This window comes from Stenella coeruleoalba (genome assembly GCF_951394435.1).
Source record: "Stenella coeruleoalba genome assembly, chromosome: 7".
Classification (NCBI taxonomy): Eukaryota; Metazoa; Chordata; class Mammalia; order Artiodactyla; family Delphinidae; genus Stenella; species Stenella coeruleoalba.
This window is the reverse complement of record NC_137153.1, coordinates 23,184,536-23,205,505: the sequence shown is the minus strand read 5'-3', so window position 1 is coordinate 23,205,505 and position 20,970 is coordinate 23,184,536. Positions and strand designations below refer to the sequence as shown.

Sequence of the window (20,970 nt, the reverse complement as noted above, 5' to 3'; positions counted from 1 at the left end):
GGGGGAGTCAACAGCCTGTCCTGAAGTGCTCCAAAGAAACACACAATGGTTCCAAGCTGCAGAAACTGGGAAGAGGGGGCTGGTGTGTGTGTGTGTGTGTGTGTGTGTGTGTGTGTGTGTGTGTGTGTGTGTGTGTGTGTGTGTGTGTGTGGTGTGTGTAACAGAAGAAAGCAGGAGGCAGAGAGGAAAGGCCAGGAGCCTTTCTAGAAAAACTTCCCCCCCAGGCCTGACTTGAGACATACAGTTGACCCTTGAACAACAAGGGTTTCCACCGTGCGGGTCCACTTACAGGCAGATTTTTTTCCAATAAATATGTATACAATTGGTGCTTCGTATTCACAGGTTTCTGCATCTGCATAGAAACCTGAGAATAGGGAACACCAACTATGTTCATTGTACTTTGCCATTTTATATAAGGGACTTGAGCATTTGAGGATTTTGTTATTCCCGGAGGGCTCCTGAAACCAATCCCTAGCTGATACCAAGGAATGACTGTAATCTGAAGGGAGGAAAATGGACGTCCCAGGGCTGGGGTGGGCCGGGTGCAAGGGGAGGGGGAGGGGGCAGGCCGCCTGCGCTATGAGAGGCTGCTGAGGGCTGGGAGCTGGGGCCTGGGACAGAGGGCTCAGAGCGGGCCACTGACAACTCCTTGGTTGCTGGCGAGGGACCCAGCCTCAGGGAATGGCCCTGTTTTCCATTGGAGGGCTGGCAAAGGTGAAGCAAACATGGTAGCCAGATCCTTGGCCTGGGAGCCAAGATCTTGAGGCTGTCTTGAGTAGCTGGGAGGCGTGAATTGAGGGCCAGGGTTGGGTGGGAAGAAGGCCTGGCATTGGCCACAGTTGGGGCAGAGGCTGAGGGCTGGGTCTTGGTAGTGATCTGCCTCTCGAGTTGAGAATCTTCAGTTGCCCTGATGAGGAGAAAAAGCTGGGATCTGGTGCCTCTTTCTCCAAAAAGAGAAAGGGCGCATAGCTGCAAGCCCTATTGCCCCATGACTTTGGGGAGAGTTCAGTTCTCTTTTCCTGCTCTGTGCTGCATCGGGGCTCTGCCTGTTGCTGGGATGTGTGAAACATGAAGCCAACAGGCTGGCGCTCTGGAGTGGGTGGAGGGATCAGGATGTCAGACACCCTGGCCCCCCAATGGTGCCCATGCAGAGATCCCATGCTGTGCTCTTGGCGCAGAGGTTGGGGTGAGGCTCTTCAACACCAAACCTGTGGGAGGAGCACACCAGTACACAGTTGAGTTTCTTTCCTAAGCTTGTGTTCAAACCACTACTCTGTTTTATGAAGAGGGGATCCTAACTAGTAGCACCCTCGATCATGCTTAATCTCTTTTCCAGCTCTAGGTAGATTCAGAAGGAGGTGGGGGAAGCATCCCTCACCAATCACGCACTTACTGAATGTGGACCAGGCCGGAAAGCATGAATACCTTGGTGGGCAACTTCCAATTATATGCATTCATAGATGGGAAGCATGCTTCAGACAATACAAAATTCATTTTTTATTTGGCTTTATTTTTTGGCAATTATATGTTGCAGAAACTAGTATTAAAGTGGATTTGCATTCTCAGAGCACAAGTTGGAGGTGTGATGGAGGGGGTTAAGGGGGAGGCACGTCAATCTGGGCTTTAAAAATTGTCCAGAGGTAATCGACAAGATGGATAAAACCAGACTGAGCTGACTACCGTAATTACTAGCAGTCAAGATCCTCATAATCAAACTAGCCTTGAACATGGAAACTTCCTTTGAGGACCACTCACGTTACAGATGTCATCCCTTGTAATCTATTTTACAGAATTTTGAGACAGAGAGCCCAAAGGTGCTTTAGGTAACGTCTCCAGGGCTAGTGTCTTCGTGGCATTTCTTTCAGAGGGCAGAAGATACTGGTGAACGCCAGGTGGCAATAGGATGAATGTGGGATGGAAGTGGAGCCTGCTGGAGAAGAGGGACGGGGGGCGGGGTGGGGGGGGGGGAAGGCTTAGATGGGAAACGGGTGCAGATGGTACAGGGCCCCACCCTGAAACTCATTAAAGGGCATGGAAATTGGAGACATAGGCTGTAGCTGCAGGGGTGATGATGGAGGGAGGAAGGTCCTCAAATGCCAGAAGAACGCCCCTGACGGCAGAGGAAACGCTGTCTTCCTTTTCCCATGGGAAGCGGTGGATGCCTGGGGCTAAGTAAGGGTCAAGGCAAAAATGTCGAGTTTCCCTTCCCTAACTCGCACCCCTTTCAGGGCGGACTAGGATGCTCTAGGAGTTCTTTCTCAGCCTCCCGGAGGAAAGGGGGGAACCCCGTGGGAGTCCAGTGCGGTTTTGATCCTCGCCAGGTAGAGGGACGCTGCCCCAGCACGGGTGGCGAGCTGAGACCCCCTACGCCGCTTCCCTCCCGGAGTCGGGGAGGTGGGGGGAAGAGTAGAAGGAGCGAGCGGCGTCGCGAGGCGGGGCAGGGGGCGGGGCCTCCGAGACGCCCAATCCCCTTATTTCTCCGCCCCTTCCCCGCCCACCGCCCCCTTTCCACCAACGGAGCGCCGAGATGGGCGGCACCTGTCACGGCTGGCGTCCTGGGTACGATTTTGCCCCACCTTTTTTTGCTGCCTTCTTTCTTTCTTTTTTTTTTCCCCTTTCCCTTTTTTGTGAATGAAAAAGGGAGGTCGCGAGCGGTCCCTGGGACTGCGGCGCTAGGCGTCTTCGTGGCCGCGCCTTCGGAGCGGGCCCGGGCGCGTAGCAGTGGCGGCCTCGCCACTCTAGCCCACTCCTGCTCGCCGCCTCCAGCCTCCGCAGCCAGAGGACCGTTGGCGGCGGCGCGGCCCAGTCGCGGAGGTCGGAGCGGCCGGCCAGCTGCCCGGCTCCGGCGCGCCTCCATGACACGGGGCGCCGGGGGCGCGGGGAGATGCTGATCCGGAAGAGGCAATGGCTGCAGTGCCGCGCGCGTGGCCGCTCCCTGCCCGCCGTCCGGCCCGGGCTTCTCTGTAAGAGTTTTTGATCTAACGCGAACCGGGTACGGAACCTGAGCGGCAGCAGCGCGACGGCGCCGGCATCGTCCTAACTTGCACGCGCGGAGTGACCCCAGCCATTTCACTAAAATGAGCGTGCTTAGCAGGAAGAGATGTGTTCCTTACACTAGAAATTACCCCGTCACATGTAGCGGTGTAAGTAAATGATTAATTTCTGTTATGGCTGGGTTGCAAGCAGCCTCTGGAAACGCGCCGCTTCCCCGCTCTGCGTCCTCCCGGGCCCTGTCTGCGCCCCTCCTGACTTCCCTTGGGCTTCCGCTCTTGCCTGGGCTATAGCTTCGGCTGCTGGGGTCTTAGCGGGCGGGGGACTAACATTTTCTTGGTTTATCTAGGGAAGGGAAGATGACTTGATTGCCGTGGCGTGTCGTGGCCTTCCCCCTTCCCCATTTAAAATTTTTAAAAAATTTTATTTTGTATGTGTGTGCAGAGCAGCGTGCAGGAAAAAAGGTCCAGAGTGGTGGAAATGTTTCCGTTAAAAACCAATGGAATGTATTTTGCTCGCTGTTCTGGAGATGTTTCTTTCAACACACTCCATTGCAGTCTGTGCGTCTGAGTTCTGGCAAACTACTGGGAGAAATCCTTAGGGCTGTTTGTTGATGTTTGAAGAGGCTTATTCTGTGTTTAGGCTTGCATTTTTTGTTAATATGACCATTCAGGATCCATTTGGGCCCCGCTGCCCATCGGGCCTGTGGAGGGATTCATCTCTTTGCCTTCCCCCATGTTACAATGTCAGTGGCCTCTTTTAATTGGAAGGCCACCCTCTCTGCTTTTCTCTTCCTGATCGTATACATCCTCCTTGATTTTTACCTTCATTTTCAAGATATTTTGTATTTTGTGTAAGATGCAGGATGTGGGATATTGGTTGCTAGGAGACAAAGCAGGCTCCCAGGGAGATTCTGTTGTTTCCTTGACAACCAGACTAGGGCAGCTACAGATGAACAAGCCTCCTATCAGCTGTGGGAGGGAAAGAGGGGCTTTTCTGGGCTCTGCAAAGAGTGTGTGTAGGTGTGTGGGTGTGGGACTGGGAGCCCGTGAGTGTTGCAGCTAATCTGAGCACACCTTTCATTTTGGCCTGTCCTGAGTTCAAAGAGCTGGGAGAGCAGTGGGCAGGAGGCTGTTTTTGGAGAAGGGAACAGGGATTGTGGGTTGGGGTGGGAAGGGAACACCTACGTGACGCTGGAATCATTGAGGGAAAGGAGTGGCCTGGGGGTCGTGATAGCCAGGGCAGGGTGGCGAGGAAGCCGTAGCGTACGGAGGTTGGCCAGGAGGCTCAGAAGGAATGGGGATGAGGCAATTGTGCAGAAAAGTCTAGAGTCATTGAAGGAGAGAGTGCTAGAAGGAAAGGGGAAGTTGAGAAGCTTACTGAGTGGGCTGTGCCGTTGTACATAAGCGGTGATACAGTAAAGTAGCAATATTCTTGAGCAAAAATTACATTACTGTTGGCAGTGGCACCATATCTCCAGTACAGGTCCTTTTAAAGACAGGCCTGATTAGACTAAGAGTTCTGCTGGCTTAATTGGGCCAGTGTGTATCTTAAAGAGAGATATAATTACACATATAGATATGTAATCCAGCATTATATAATACCACATTACATAAGAAGGCAAATACCTCCTTTCGGCCCAGGCTCTCTTGGCATGGATTTACCAAGATTCAGGAGACTTTCTCCGGGAGCCCTCATACCCATTTTCCAGAAGGGCAGATTGAGGCCCAGACGAGTGAAGTGATTTGCCCTTTCCCAGATCTGACAATGAAGTTTGCCAGTCAGGCAGCCGGCACAGGCGTGGAGTGGGTGATGATGATAAAAATCAGGAGGAGGTCAAAGGACATGCAGGAGAAGGCCTCAGGGGCAGCTGGGGAACGAATGGGGAGGGGCTGCTCAGCTGGAGCTGCACCCAGCAGGTCTGCTGGCTAAACTCACAGCACAGTGTCGCTCTCCTGCTTGTTGCTTAGCTGTCCCCTACTTAACCATAGAGGTGCATAAGGTGTGCCTGAGTGTTTGAGTCATAGACTCGATGATCTTGGACCAGCACTGAACTGCTCTGCTGGTGTTCTGACATCCTCCTCGCCATCCAGCTGCTCCTGGATGTAAGAACCGATGTGCCTGCTCCGTACCTCCTCATCCCCCCCTTCTGCCTACACACCTCCATGCTGCTGGAATCTGAATTCGAGAAAGAAGTTCTGTGGGCTAGTAGGTTTTTCTCTTTCTCCTACAGCTGCATGTATTTGTATTTGGGATTCTATCTGTTTTGTTCTTCCATCCATAAAACAGAAACCACAACCCAGAAGATTCCTCCTAGCGCCAACACATCCTCCCCACTGCCTGACTTGAGACCAGGAGCTGTCAACATGGGGTTCCCGGTCCTCAGTTCAGGAGAGAGAGCAGCGGGGAGGCAAGATGGTCGGTAGAATGGTGGTTGCTTGCTGGGGAGGGCGAGCAGGGGCAGAGGAAGGAGAAGGAATGAGGCAGACAGTTGCGCTGGAGACTGGCGGGGGGTGGGGGGGAACCTGCACGGAGACCCCTTGTTGTTTAGATCCTGTAAAATTCCAAGGGGGAGACGCTTGTCTCATTGAAAAGTCCTTGCTGTACTTTTTGCTTAGGTGGCTGAGATGCATCTACTCGAGCAAATCCCAGTTGCCATCGTTACTTGGATATTTCAGGTCTGCATTCCTGCCTGCTGGCATCCAGTTACAGCCCAGCATGGTGGCCTGACTCCTGGGCTGGATGGCTCAGCAGTGAGGGTGCCTGGGCAGCCTCCAGGACTCCTCTGAGCTCAGCCTTCCTTGGCCTAGGAAGGATTCCTCCAAATTGCTCCAACCCCCAGCTGACTTCAGGCGCACAGGGAATGTGAGCAGGGGCAGGCCAATGACCCTGGCAAAACCACGCTTCCGAGTAACACCCGCATCTACCCCTACCCTCTCTCTTCCACTCTTCCAGGAGGTGGATGCCAACTGGGAGGCTGCCAGCAAGAGCCCCTTCAAGCCGAGGGCCCCCTCCTGGTGACAGCTTTTTAAACACTGACATGACATTTTGACTACAGAAGGGACTTCTGTTTGTTAATCTGAGCAATCCCTCTCTGTGGGTGGGCAAGCCACTTCCTCTCTACCCAACACAGAAGGAAACTAAGGCAAATATTTGCCCAGAAATTCAGGCCCAAGTTTCTGACTCTCTGCTTCCCCATTACCCATGCAGTCAAGTTAGCGAGCATCCTTCCAGGGTTGCCAGTGTCTGGGGGCTTCCAGCCTGAGAATACTCCTCCCCAGGAAGGAGAAGTGTGGAAAGGAGCGTATCTCACTTCCCCTGAAACTGGATGCAGGATGCTTGGAGGGTAGGCCTGGGTAGGGGATGGGAAGGCCCACTGGTCTATTAGCCGTGGGGTGTATCATCCCAGGCCCGTAGTTACCCCCACTGCCATCTCAAAACGGGGCCTGCTGCTGAGTGAGCCACGTAGGCAACGGGACAGACCCAGAGGAGGAGAGGGGAGGCCTGTGGACTGCTCGGGTGCATGCAGAAGTCCCCTCAGCCCCAAGAGCCTGGGCTGAAGGACTCTGGCATCTCCATAAAGGGGGCCGGGGTTGAAGGATAGCCATGGGCAGGCTGGGGCTTGGAAATCCACAACCAGAGAGGGAGAGGGACAAAGGTGGAGGCCAGGAGAGCTGCTGCCCAGCGTTGACAAGTCCATTAAATTTTAAAGCGGCCCTGCCCTCGGGCATGCTGGGAAGGGGTGGGGACCTGGCCGTGACTCCGCTTCTCTCAGCTGTTTGTTGTTCTGCTGCCACAGCCCTGCTGGCTGGAGAAGGAGCGCGGATGATGACTGAGCTTCCTAGGCAGACACTTCTCTTCCCGGGAGGGTGGGGACTGGCCCTGGGCAGACTCCGCCTTGGTATCGCTCTCAGGCATCCCCCCCATCCCGAAGCCCCAGCGGAGGATGGCGGCAACAGGAGGGAGACCAGAGGTTCACCTGGTGGAGCTGCGCCTCTCAGCCTGAAGGGGCTCCCGTCTCCTCGGCCCCTGCAGAGCTCTTGGCCAGAAAGCCGCCCGCTCCTTCCTCCTCCTCTCCGCTCCGATGCTTGGAGAGGGGGCAGCCCTGGCTGAGGAGAGCAGCTGGCCCCGGCCCTCCAGGGGCTGGCATGCATAGCTGTCTTCACCGCTTCTCTCCTCTCCCTCAGGTCCCAATTAATGGATTCTGACATGGATTATGAAAGGCCAAACGTAGAGACCATCAAGTGCGTGGTAGTGGGGGACAACGCTGTGGGCAAGACCAGGCTCATCTGTGCCCGGGCCTGCAATGCCACCCTCACCCAGTACCAGCTGCTAGCCACCCACGTGCCCACAGTTTGGGCCATCGACCAGTACCGGGTGTGTCAGGAGGTAAGGCTGGGCGTCCGCGCCGCGCATCTGGGCTTCTTCCCCAGGGATCACTCCAAACGGGGCCTGTGCCTAGCTCATGGAAGCCCCTTAGGGGTCAGGTGGAGGCAGCTGAAGAGCAAGGAGCCCTGGGAGGGAGGCCTGAGAGGAGTGCCCCCCTCCAGGGGAGGGGTCCTTGGCCCTTTGTGTTTTGCACGGCTGAGCTGGTGCCTGGGGCGTAGCATCTTGTGTAATCATAGCCCCCAATAATGGGGAGCCCTGAAGGGGGAAAGGGGTGGTGCTTTGGAGAGATGAGAGCTGGCGGTAGGGAAGAAGCTGCCAGCTAACGATACCAAAAGATCAGAGGCTTGGAAGTGTCCAATTGGCAGGTACAGTTGGGAACAAGGGCAGGCTCCCTGAGAGATCCCGTCCACTGCCGTAACGGTCTGCCCTCTGAGAGTCTCTCACCTCCTGGCCAGCTCTTGTTAGTGAGTCTGCAGAGATGGCACCTGGATGAAGGTGTTTTAAGGCACACGTTGGGAGACACTGGCTGTCCCTCCAGCCCCCATGTTGCAGGACCCTCAGGAGTGAGCAGGCATGCAGGGCCTCCAAGAACCGTTGCCCTAGATTCCTGTCCCCCTCCCTGCCCCCACAGGTGCTGGAACGTTCCCGAGACGTGGTAGATGATGTCAGCGTGTCCCTCCGCCTCTGGGACACCTTTGGAGATCACCACAAAGACCGTCGCTTTGCTTATGGGAGGTAGGGAAGGCCCCCGGCTGCCTGCGGGGAGCCAAGTGGATGGCTTTTCCCTGCTTTCCCCGAGGTATGAAGCGCCTCTGTGACCCTGAGCCTGGCAGGAAGGAGTGCAGAAAGCAGCACGGGCAGACCCGTGAGGGGGCGGCAGCCTGGGTGGCTTGCGATCAGGACGCCTGGTTTGAGTCCTACCCTGTTAAGCAGTGGCTCTGGGACTCTGAGCAATTAGGAGAGCTGTTCTGCTGTTCTGAGATGAGTTTTCGCAGATGAAATGGTAAAAAGTGGTCATTTCTAACTCACAAGAGAGCTGTGAGGTCAAAACAAGAGTCTTTGGAAGCTCTAAAATGCTAAGTTAGGGGTGCATAAACTAGAGGTTCTATTATTACACGTTTTGGGTAAGATCGTGTGAGCAGATCCATATGACAGACGTGGGACTGCAGTGTAGGGGGTGCAGGCGGGTATGTGTGTTCTCCCTCGTTCCAGGGGCAGGTAACCTACCACTAGCTTTCTTTGCCTGTAACCTCACTCTCCCACCGCCAGATCCGATGTGGTGGTTCTGTGCTTCTCCATTGCCAACCCCAACTCCCTCCACCATGTCAAGACCATGTGGTACCCAGAAATCAAACACTTCTGCCCCCGAGCACCTGTCATCTTGGTGGGCTGCCAGCTGGACCTGCGCTACGCCGACCTGGAGGCTGTCAATAGGGCCAGGAGACCCTTGGCTAGGTAGGGGGTGCTGGGGCCTAGGGAGGGGAAGGTGGCAGATGGGGTGCGGGGCGTGTCTCCAGGCTTCCTGCTCAGTCCTGAGGGAATCCACTAAGCCTCACATCTCTCCCTCCATTTGAAGCGAGCTCATGTAGGGAGACAACAAGAGTTCTCATTCTTTCATTCATCCATCCATCCATCCATCCATCTATCCATCCAGCTATCCATCTGTTACACTGAGTGGGCCATACTGGGCTAAGCATCACGAGGAGAGAAGGAGAGGGAGTCTTTGCATGAAAGGAGCTTATAATCTTGCTGGGAGGTGAACTTGATAGGTGAACATGTTAAAAACCAACGTGGAATGTTGCATGTTAATTGCCAGACAGGTGGTTATCGCTACCACTGTTTTGAGCTGGGGAGATCACCAGGGCCTGGCATAGATATGGAGGGCTTCCTGGAAGAAGAGGCGATTGGAAGTGAGCCTTGAAGGACTAGTAGGATTTAGCGAGACGGAGGAGAAAGGGAGTGGAAATGAGCAGGGCAGGAATGGGTCTTAGGACACAGATCCTGAGCAGAGACCCTCCAGCCTGGTGAAAAACAGACAGGCGCTGGAGAGCTACCTCTCCCTGCCCCCACTCTCTACCACCAACATGAATTTGGCTTCCCTTCTTGAACCTGCCAGGCCCATCAAGCCCAATGAGATCCTTCCCCCGGAGAAGGGTCGGGAGGTGGCCAAGGAACTGGGCATCCCCTACTACGAGACCAGCGTGGTGGCCCAGTTCGGCATCAAGGACGTCTTTGACAACGCCATCCGTGCAGCGCTCATCTCCCGCCGGCACCTGCAGTTCTGGAAGTCCCACCTCCGCAATGTGCAGCGGCCTCTGCTGCAGGCGCCCTTCCTGCCCCCCAAGCCGCCTCCCCCCATCATTGTGGTGCCCGACCCCCCCTCCAGCAGCGAGGAGTGCCCCGCCCACCTCCTGGAGGACCCACTGTGCGCGGACGTCATCCTGGTGCTGCAGGAGCGTGTGCGCATCTTTGCCCACAAGATCTACCTCTCCACTTCCTCCTCCAAGTTCTACGACCTGTTCCTCATGGACCTGAGTGAGGGGGATCTGGGGGGCCCCTCAGGGTCAGGGGGCCCCTGCCCGGAGGACCACCGGGGTCACCCTGATCAACACCACCACCATCACCACCACCACCACGGCCGGGACTTCCTGCTTCGGGCAGCCAGCTTTGACGTGTGCGAGAGCGTGGAGGAGAGTGGGGGCTCCGGGCCCGCTGGGCTCCGGGCTTCAACTAGCGATGGGATCTTACGGGGCAATGGGACAGGGTACCTGCCTGGGAGGGGTCGAGTGCTGTCTTCCTGGAGCCGAGCTTTTGTGAGCATCCAGGAAGAGATGGCAGAGGATCCACTGACTTATAAATCCCGGCTGATGGTGGTGGTGAAAATGGACAACTCCATCCAGCCGGGGCCCTTCCGGGCTGTTCTCAAGTACCTGTACACAGGGGAGCTGGACGAGAATGAGCGGGACCTTATGCACATCGCCCACATTGCTGAGCTGCTCGAGGTCTTTGATCTGCGCATGATGGTGGCCAACATTCTCAACAATGAGGCCTTCATGAACCAGGAGATCACCAAGGCCTTCCACGTCCGCCGGACCAACCGGGTTAAGGAGTGCTTGGCAAAAGGCACCTTCTCAGGTACGGAACGTGCTTAGGAGCTGATGTCCAGAAGGCGGGGGAGTTCCCTCCAGGAGCCTTCTGAGGTCCACGTAGCATTCTAAGTCATCTCAGCTGCTGATGTCCTGGAGATGCAGTGGCTCTGCCCCTGAAGCCCAGCGTCCCCAGCCTGAGAGCGTGGTCACATTGTGCTTCACAGCCTGTGGCTCGGAAGGAAGCAGGTTGTCTGGGCGCGCTGTTGACCCTTGGGGTTGGGTGTCCCACGTTCTTTCCCACGTGCTCACGTGATGCCTCTTCTCCGCCCGGACAGATGTGACCTTCATCCTGGATGACGGCGCCATCAGCGCCCACAAGCCCCTGTTGATCTCCAGCTGTGACTGGATGGCTGCCATGTTTGGGGGGCCGTTTGTGGAGAGTTCCACCAGGGAGGTAAGGCTAGGATGGGAACGGTTGGGAAAGAGAGGGACTTACTCCCTTCCCATCTGAGGCATCTGTCACTTAATGGTACTTTCCTCAGCCTTGACTGTGTGCACGTCACTGAGTGATGGGCCCGAGAGAAGTTTATGAGATGGTTCCCACAGCCAAGGACTTTCCAGTATACCAGGCTAGGGAAATACGGTAACATCTTAACTCTACAGTTGAGAAGACACTTTCGATTCGTTGTCTTATATTGTCTCACACGAGACTCTTATAGCGTAGCCTTCCACTTCACGTGTAAGGAAAGTGAGGACCTGAGAAGTTAAGCGACTCATGCAAAGCTCTGTAAGTAGAAAGGAGAGGGTAGGACTTGAACTCAAGACTTCTGATTCCTTGGCTGTATACATTGTACCTTGCTTTCTCCTGGACGCACGTGAAATAACTAGAAAAATATGCAGTCTGTCCCAAACTGAATCCATCACTGTTTTTAAATGTAGGTTTTATTATAATTGAGGTATGGTGAAGCCAACAGATCGTGCAAAAACTACCATTAAAAAGATAGATTGTTATACTCACAGATCTCAATGGGAGGGGCACACACAGCGTCTGGGGACATGCAGGGAAGCACCAGGTTGGGTCATGCGGCAGAGGGAGTTAGGGGGACTGTGGGCAGGAGCCTTTATTGTCCCTTCCCTGGGAAGGAAGAGGTGAAGCAGGGTAAACAGGCTTAGGGTTGGCTAGTTTGAATAATTTCATCAGGCTCTGGGGCATAGGGGCTGTCCTGAGTCATCTGGTACCTGGCCCTGGGGTACTTAGGGCAGGGGGAGAGTGGCCTGGAGTGTGAGAGCAGATGAAGGCGACACCTGGGGGTGTGGGCTCTGGATTGTTTGGTTTGCATATGAAAGGCATGATCTCAGGGGAGGCCTTCATTATCTCTAGGAAGTCTCTCTAGGGTCAGCAAGGCCCCAAACTGCAAAGCATCAGAATACAGAAACTAGAAAGAAACACTTCATGCCATCACCCTTCCCTTAATCAGGGCCACTCCAACCCCCTGTTCTCACTGATACCGCTGCTTTCTTGGGCACCTAGACTGGAAACACAGAGTTGGAAGGCGCCTATCAGTGTGTCCTTAGAAATACCCTCTTCAGTCTGTTCTCTCAAGTCTGTTCTCGCCTTTCCATTCTCCCAGCCAAGCCGAGCAGCCCAGGCCATGGCCCTGTTCTCCATCTTCTCTGAACTCCTGCAACATTGACTGTCCATCACTCAGCCTTGCAATTAACAAGGTCCTTCTTTGTGCAGTGACTTCAAGTTCTGAGGGTCCACACCCCGTTTCCCCAGCTGGTTTGTGGTTTCTCTTGAGTGTAGGGACTAGGTCTTTTACTTCTGCTGAGTACCCTCCTCAGCGCTGGTCCCTTAGTCAGTGCTCAGCAAACACTTGAATGAAAAGCTAGACGAAGAACAGTGCAGCAGAGCGTCCTATGATACAGAATAGGGATTTCCTAAAATTTCTGGGAAGGACGTCCTTCCGGCAGGCGAAGTGGAGGGGTTCAGATTTGAGTCGTCTGTGCTCCTTGAAGCGTGAGTTGGGTTGGGATGTGCAAAAGTGTGAGGCTGGGGACTCTCCAAAGCCGCGGGGCCCACCACTACCACAGAAGCAGCTGTAAAGCTCCAGCAGATCCCCAGTGTAGCCTGGAGAGGCCGGCGTCTGATGAGAAAGCAGTTTTTGTGTTGGTTCTGCTCTGAAGAGATCCCAGAGGCCCAGAACAGCAGCTTCAAGCAGACCGGAGACACCAGCTGATGTCTGCTTTGCTCATTCGCATCCCACTTACACTGCGCCCTGAAGGGCTGGGAGGGGCTGGTGCAGGGGACCAGAAGGACTCCTTCACACACCCTCCAAGCCGGAAGGATGCTAGCAAGAGTCCAGGTCCTTTTAAAAGCTGTTGGAGGGCTTCCCTGGTGGCGCAGTGGTTGAGAGTCCGCCTGCCGATGCAGGGGACACAGGTTCGTGCCCCGGTCAGGGAAGATCCCACGTGCCGCGGAGCGGCTGGGTCCGTGAGCCATGGCCGCTGAGCCTGCGCGTCCGGAGCCTGTGCTCCGCAACGGGAGAGGCCACAGCACTGAGAGGCCCGCGTACCGCAAAAAAAAAAAAAAAAAAAAAAAGCTGTTGGAGCCCTGCTCATAGGTGCTCAGCAGCTGGGCTCAGCACAGGCTGTTGCTGTGGGAGACCAGCCTTTGGGGAAGGGGAGTTCTGAGCAGGTCCAGGGGCCGCGAAGGGGTGGCTGCCTGGAGTAGCCCAGCTAGGTGGGCCAGAGTCTTCTGAGTTCCTCGGAACTGAGTTACTCTTTCCCTAAAGCTGGACCTCACCGCAGCCTGCTCTATCCCTTCCCACCCGCAGGTGGTGTTTCCTTACACGAGCAAGAGCTGCATGAGGGCCGTGCTGGAATACCTGTACACCGGCATGTTCACCTCCAGCCCCGACCTGGACGACATGAAGCTCATCATCCTGGCCAACCGCCTCTGCCTGCCACACTTGGTCGCCCTCACAGGTAACTAAGCTCTGGGGCCTCCCGGGAGGAGGAGTCGGGGACCCCCAGGAGCCGTGATTTCTTCTCTCACCTGTCTCCTCCTAGGGGACAGGCCATGAGCACCCAGGGAATACGTTTACATAAAGTGAAATACGTCGGTGCGTACTGGGGTTTGGGTGAGGACATGGATGTAAAGAAACATGTGAGAGGGGCGCTCGGTGGGATCACCTTACAGGCTCTCTCCAGAGGGCATCTTGGCCCAGCAAAGTGGTCTCCAGCAGACGCCAGGGCCCGGTGTTCTTATTAGCTTGGCCGAACTCATGCAAGCTTAAGAAGTCGAAAAGAAAAGAACACGTTCCTCATCTCTCCCCTTCCTCCTTCCTTTCTTTTTCCTTCTCCTTCTTCTCCTTTCCCTCTTCCTCCTTCTTCTCTTCCACCTTCACTTTCCCTTTCTTCTTCTAGAAATAAGACAGCAAACATTGACCTGCCGCTCCTAATTCCTTGATTCCTTGTAGATCCTGAGAGCTCGAGCTCAGCTTTCAGGATGGACCAACCTCAGAGATGGGTTGGAGCAGGGACTGAGGCAGGAGGGAGACCAAGGTGCAGGAGCTCGGGGTCCAAGGGCTGGAGGAGAGATGCCGCCATCCCGGTGAGGGGTGTCTGGGGTCTGCTGATGTTGGAGTCGACATTTGCATTGCGTTGGTGTCGGCGTTGCTACCTGTACTGGTGTTGATGTCGAGGTTAGTATTCTTGGGCGGGTCAGGGGGCAGAGAGCAGGGCCTCAGATACTGAGCTGAGGTTCAGGGAAGGACCCGGTGTCAGAGCTGCTGGGGCCCTGGGCAGATGATCAAGGCTGGGACTGAGCTGTGAGGGAAGCAGTGATCCCATGATGAGAAATGAGTTGGAAGCTGGGACGTGGTCCCAGGAAGAAGGGAGAAATCATTGATCAGAACCACATGTGAAGAGCTGAGCCTTACCATTCAGGAGCTCAACCCCCTCTGCAGAGGGAGTCCAGGGGCCACCAAGGGCTTCAGGGCAGGGAGCGAGAGACAGGCTTCTAAAGCTTACAACTGCAGAATTCCCCGGCGGGCCAGTGGTTGGTTAGGACTCCGCACTTCCACTGCAGGGGGGCACGGGTTCGATCCCTGGTTGGGGAACGAAGATCCCGCATGCCACACAGTGTGGCCCGTAAATAAATAAATACATAAATAAATAAAAAAGGTCAGAGCTGCAGCAATATGTCATCCATGGTCATCCGTGAAAAAGTGCTGCGGCCTTCCCAGAGCACAGAAAACCGTCCAAACGCTTAGACCGAGTAATTCAACGTTCGAAAGGCTGTCGACAAAGAAATGACCCACGTGAAAAAAAACGTATAAAGGTGTTTAAGTTTGTTTCATCATGGCAGGCGATCAGATACAAGTCAAATAGACACCATCGGTTAAGCACACATGGGTAATTTTCACAAGGTAGCGATGAAAAATGTTAATCACTGCTGCGTGGAAAGGCTTCTAGAGAATAACACTGAATGACTTTTCCAGTGAAATGCACCATACGTGCAAGAAACATATTTAAAAAATGCGTTGTGTATGTACCTTGTCAAGGATCAGTGGAAAATGCCAGGTATGGTGTAGTAAGTGGTACTTTGTGTTTAGTGATATATGCTTCCTATGAAGTTATTAATTCAAGCTTAACATTTTTTTTAACATTTATTTATTTATTTGGTTGCACTGGGTCTTAGTTGTGACAGGTGGGCTCCTTAGTTATGGCACGTGGGCTCCTTAGTTGTGGCTTAGCAGTGGCATGTGAACTCTTAGCTGCAGCATGCGTGTGGAATCTAGTTCTCTGACCAGGGATCGAACCCGGGCCCCCTGCATTGGGAGCGTGGAGTCTTAACCACTGCACCACCAGGGAAGTCCCAAGCTTAAATTTTTTTTAATGTTAAATATAACACAAATACACATAATGTATGGTCAGCTTAATGATGTATTACAAAGCAAAGGGACCCTTGCCGGCCATACCAGAAGCCCTTCACCTGTCCCTCCCAACCACAGGCCCTTCCCCCGTCCCCAGGAGGAACCACTCTGCCTATTACTCTTTTTTATGGCCTCACTTCCTTACACTTCCTCATAGTTTTATCATCCAAATGTGCATCCTTCAACACTATAGCATGATTTTATTTTTTATATATCCTTTACGTTTTTTCTTTTTTAATCTCTAAGTACCTTGTCCATGAAAAAACTTTCCCTTGCAATTTGTTGGAAAAACCCCACTGATCTAGGAAATCTAGATTTTTTTTACTGATTGCGTTTCTATAGTACACCATCTTTCCTGTAAACTGGCCATTGGATCTAGAGGCTAGATCGGATTCACATTCAGTTTTCTTTCGGTAAGACTACTTCACACATTGTTTCTCTTTTTCATCAAGAAGCATAGACTGTCTGCTTTTCTCTCTCTTTGTGACGTTAGCAACCATTGAATGTCATTGCCTGGATCCATTAATTTATTAGGTGTTGTGAAATGGTAATATTCCAATTCAGTCATTTTTTTCTTTATCTGTTGGAACACTTCTAAAAAGAGAGAAACTTGCCCTCACCTACCGTTCATTTACCCAGTGGTGTAGTTCATGTAGAGCAGGCAGGTGAATGCTTGATTCTTTTATTTACCAGTTTTCAAGATACATTTGTTTTCCTATCATCCTTTGAGAGTGACCAGTTAGTTCCTTATTATTAAGTATGCTTATGAACTCTCAGATTTGAACATACTCAAATAACTGCAATTAGCTTTATGGAAGCTCAAATGGAAGCTTTATGGAAGCTCAAATACCCTACTGCTCCCTTAGCCTGTAGGAGTCTCTTCAAGTTGGCTGCAGAGTCTCTGAGCTTTCTGATTATCAGGAATGACAAGGTGTTCCAGGTTCCTCTTGTACATTTCCTGCCCCAGACCTGGAATCAGCCGTTTCTCTAAGGAGTCCTGGTTTCTTGTAGCTGGAAATGGGATTTCAAGGCTGCAATCTGTGCATTAGAGATGCTTTTGCTATTGGGATGGCTCTTGTTTCTAGGTCTTTTCCGTGGACTGAGCTGGGAAATATATTTTTAAAGATAAAATACTTTATGAGTTTAGAGTGATACAGTTAAAATTCAGGACTAAGAGTGTTTACTTCTTCCATAGAAACATTTTAACATGAAATGCAAGGTCAGTACACAATTTGTTACAAAATTTAAATCAATACGAACAGCTTGGTTTAATCCTTAGTTCTAATTCATAGTTCTCAGCAAACCTGAGGTTTAATACCCTCTCCCGTCAGTTTCAGTGGCTGCTCTGGGGGGCGGGGGCTTTCACCCCACCCATGTAACTACTAGGTGCAACATACGTAGCTTGAAAAACCCTTTTAGGTGATTCTGATCTCCTTCACTTCCCACCTCCACTCCACCTGGAAAGTCTTGCTCTAATCCCAGTTTCCTCACTGGTAGCAGCAGACTTATATCTCCTGTGGCCTTTCCTGGCCTGTTGGGACTCACCCCTTTGCCCTGCGATGGGCCCCTGCCAGGGGGGCTAAGCAAGTACCTGTCCACTCCTGTGGTCCTTCAGCCCATTCCTGGCTGTGTGTGTGTCACAGAGCAATACACAGTGACCGGGCTGATGGAAGCAACTCAGATGATGGTGGACATCGATGGGGACGTCCTTGTGTTCCTGGAACTGGCTCAGGTAGGATGGCAGGGGAAGGAATCCCTCCAACATTCTCAGCTTTGGGCTCTGCCTGCCCATTTGGCCGCGAATGGGGAGGGGCTGGGAGGTGGTGGGTAGGAAGGGAACCCACTGTCAGACTTGGTTCCCTGAGTGGGCAGAGCCCATCTCATCCTCCAGGCCAGAGGATGCACCCTACCCCGCCAAGAGGAGAGGCTGGCCATGGCGGGGGAAGGGACAGAGACTTCAGGAAACCGTAGGACAGGGGAGGGAAGCCCGGAATCGTGTATAGACGTGGTTGCTGCCTGCTGAGGTCATTTAAGGCACACTGAGGACTCTCCCTCTAAAATGAACTTCCCACCTCCATGTTCCCAAACAGGCAAGCAAAATCTCCCACACTGGCCCTCCGGGTGCCAGAAATTCTACCAGTAGAGATTAGTTTACGAAGTTAAAGCATGGCAGACACACCTGGGAAGTCAGTTTTCTAAGCCTGGTCGTCAGCACCTTAGTGCAGGCTGCTTCGGCCCCTGACAGCGGAGAGGACGAGGGGTCGTATCTGAGGAGGGCAGACACAGCAGGATGCCGCCACATAGGAATGTGGATTTCTGGGGCTGCCGGGGACAGGTCGGAGGTGAGGTGGTGGTCGTGACAGTGCCAAGGAGCAAATCCAGCGCCATTCCCTTGCGGTCTTGTGTGGCCTTGCCTCTCGAGGTACCTCTCGAGTCTTTATGACTTCAGGGCCTTTGCCCACCTGTGCCAAAGCTTTGGCTCTGAAGGCAACTGTAGATGTCTGTGTGCAGACCCCGCCCCTGGGGTCCCAGCACAGACGCGTTCCCGTCTGTTCCCAGTTCCACTGCGCGTATCAGTTGGCTGACTGGTGTCTCCACCACATCTGCACCAACTACAACAACGTGTGTCGCAAGTTCCCACGAGACATGAAGGCCATGTCCCCAGGTGAGCACCCCCGGCTGCACCTGTGCTCCTCCGTCTGCTTGGGTCCAAATCTCTGACCTGACCCCAGGGCACCCGGAGACTGCCAGAGACCCTTGGGCCTAACTTGACCTTGTGGGTGGGGAGCAGCCTGCAGAGGTGCATCCGGCCAGGCAGAGGGGGGCCCCGGAAAAGTGCTGGCGCAGAGGGCAGGGCTCCCTCGGGGACCCTGGGCAACTCACTTCGCCCCTCTGGGCTTCTGTTCCTCCTAAGTACAGTCAGACCAGAGTTGGTATTTTTCAGACCTTTTTGGATCAGACTCCACAGTAAGCAGTACATTTTACCTTGTGACCCCAGTACACATATAGAAAAATACCTCAATTGTTTTTAATGCTACTCATGACCCATGACATTAATTTCATAACCTAGGAATGGGCACAAGTCCCAGCCTGGGCAGCACAGGTCTGGGTATCCTCTGGGATCCCTGCAGCTTGGCCTCTGCTTAATTGACGTCTCAGGTCCTGGGGCCCACAGGAAGCGCATGGGCTCCAGGGAGAGGTGTCGCTGGCCTCCCCGAGTTCCTGCCGCTCCGTCTTGAGGTCTTCGCTGGGCGCCCTCCACTCTGCTGTGACCCCCTCCCCGCTGGCAGCTTCTCGCTGTACGCTGCCAGTTCTCCCACCCCCATTCTCTCCTCTTCACCCTTCTAGCATTTTCTTTCTAAAGCACAGCTCCAATCGCATCACTCCCCCGGTTCCAAACTCCCGTGGTGCTCCCCCGGCCTTCCAGAATAGGTCCAAACCCCTCAGTCCAGCCTTCCCTCCCGTCTGACCTCCTGCAACACCCCCATCCCCACTTGCCTTGGAAACCTCAGCTCTGCCGCCACCTCTGCTGTCACCCCAGCCAAGCCGCGCATCTTCTTGCCGACAGCTTTGCTTGCCCTTTCTCCCCCATACTTTGCCTCAGCCTGCTTTATTCTCAGCACACACTAAAGCCCTGTGGGGATCTTCCCTCTGTCTTTGAAGAATAACACAAGTGGGAACGCCTTTCCCCGGCACGTACCGTCAGCCCCACTCCCTGGGCACCTGACTCTCTTTAGGGGGCTCTGTGAAGGGATGTGGTCCTTGCAGGACCGAAGGCCGTCTGCGGGCCCCGTGGCAGCAGGGCAGGGGTGGGAGTCCCTCTTGCCCCTTCTCCTGACATCCTCCTCGTCAAACCCTACTGCGTTCTGCTCCAGAAAACCAGGAGTATTTTGAGAAGCACCGGTGGCCGCCTGTCTGGTACCTGAAGGAGGAAGACCACTACCAGCGGGCCCGGAAGGAGCGTCAGAAGGAGGACTATCTCCACCTGAGACGGCAGCCCAAGCGGCGCTGGCTGTTCTGGAACAGCCCTTCCTCGCCGGCCTCTTCAGCCACCTCCTCGTCCTCCCCATCTTCCTCCTCGGCTGTGGTCTGAGATGCTGCCACCCTCTTCTGACCCCGCTGCTGTTGCCCCCACTTGTTCTTGCCCCTTGGCTCTTCTGCATCGCCCCCTCCACCTTCCAGGGACAAAGGACTCACATAACCGGGACCCTACGGGGAGGAGCTGCTCTCACCACCCAGCATAGCTCAGCAGAGAGAGGAAGGAGCCGGGCCTCGTGGGTCGGAACAGGCGCCCGGGGAGAGGTCCCGATTCCACAGCAGGGCAGGAGACGGCTCCTGGGAGGTGGGGAGCGGGGAAAGGGCTGAGGGCTGTGGCCTCTGGTCTCTGAGTTGGAGAGCCCTAGAATCCAAGGGAAACTCTCCCAGCCGTGAGGCCGTGTGTCTTGGTCTGCGGAGGCAGCCTCCTCCCCGTGAGCGGCCGTGAGCAGGCAGGGTCCTACCTCCGTTGATCGTGTGTTTGCATCAGTGGACTTAGAGGGTTGCAAATGTTCTGTGGGCATTTGCACGTGGACCCTACTCAAATCCTCACTGGAGAAGTCAGGGTAGAAATTAAGCCTTCAGAACCCAACTCAAGGTTTCCACCCTGGGGTGCGGCTGCCAGAGGCCGCAAGTGGAAGACTGGCCCTCTGCCAGCATCCCTCCCAGGGCTGTGGGCATCCAGGCCCGAGAAGGGCGGCAGAGGTTGCTTAGAGCTGCAGGCCTAGAAGCAGCGCCTCTTGGTGCAATGAGAAACTTCTTTCTCCACCCTCCTTCACCACTCAGATTTGGAGATGGAAACGAAAGGAAACAGCTGGAACAGGGGGAGAGAAGGAAGGGAGTGATGGGGGCCTGGGTACAGCAATCCCATGCTCCTTTGGGCTCCTCCCCCTGCCTCTGGTTAGCACGGCTTCTCGTGGGGTGAATTTAGCAAAAAACCCCAAACAACAATGAACAGAATCACCACCAACAAAAACGTTGTCGCCTCTATCCCCTCAAAGGAAGAAAGACAGAAAAAGTCCCTGTATGGCTTCCATTTCTATAAAGCCAAACAGGGTTCCCCATGTGGATGAGGCAATGGTTGAGGAGGTAGAATTGACTCCAGTGCTTTTCAGGAAAGCAGTGTCACCGGCTGCTGTGACCAAGGACGCTCCGGCCCTGCTGGTTGACCCTGGGCAGCACGTTGCATGCCCTCAGCATGCTGGGGATGAGGTTTCGGGGGTGGGGAGGGTGGGCCCAGGAATCTCTGTGGTGTTGGAGCCATGCGTTCGCCCATCATGAGAATCAGACTATCCTCACCTTCATCAGGTAACTCCATAACATATGAATGTGTTGGAGGGATGGGGTGTGGTAGGGGTCAAAGGTCAGGAGAAAGGCACTGACATGGAGAATAGGAGGCCCTGTAATGAAGGATCATAGCACATGGCCTCACTCAGTGCTGGCTCGTGATAAAAGGGAAGGAGAAAAAATGGAATTGAACAGGAGCGAAGCCAAGGTCAGTCCAGAGAAGAGGAGGGAGGAGACTG

General features: G+C 54.2%; 1 protein-coding gene across 1 annotated transcript; it reads left to right on the top strand.

The window, feature by feature from the left end:
• The first annotated feature begins 2,409 nt into the window (after positions 1–2,409).
• Positions 2,410–20,595, top strand: RHOBTB2 (Rho related BTB domain containing 2). The gene is made up of 10 exons (XM_079926762.1): positions 2,410–2,559; positions 7,179–7,380; positions 8,012–8,115; positions 8,650–8,835; positions 9,497–10,515; positions 10,805–10,923; positions 13,307–13,457; positions 17,053–17,141; positions 17,969–18,074; positions 19,285–20,595. Exons 1-10 carry the CDS (start codon positions 2,528–2,530, stop codon positions 19,500–19,502), a joined length of 2,226 nt encoding a protein of 741 aa, XP_079782888.1. The 5' UTR covers positions 2,410–2,527; the 3' UTR covers positions 19,503–20,595.
• Positions 20,596–20,970: the final 375 nt, after the last annotated feature.

Coding starts and splice junctions, on each gene's coding strand:
- RHOBTB2 (XM_079926762.1), top strand. CDS start 2,528: ATGGGCGGCACCTGTCACGGCTGGCGTCCTGG. Junction 8,836..9,496: donor GCCAGGAGACCCTTGGCTAG/GTAGGGGGTGCT, acceptor TGAACCTGCCAG/GCCCATCAAGCCCAATGAGA. Junction 13,458..17,052: donor ACACTTGGTCGCCCTCACAG/GTAACTAAGCTC, acceptor TGTGTGTCACAG/AGCAATACACAGTGACCGGG.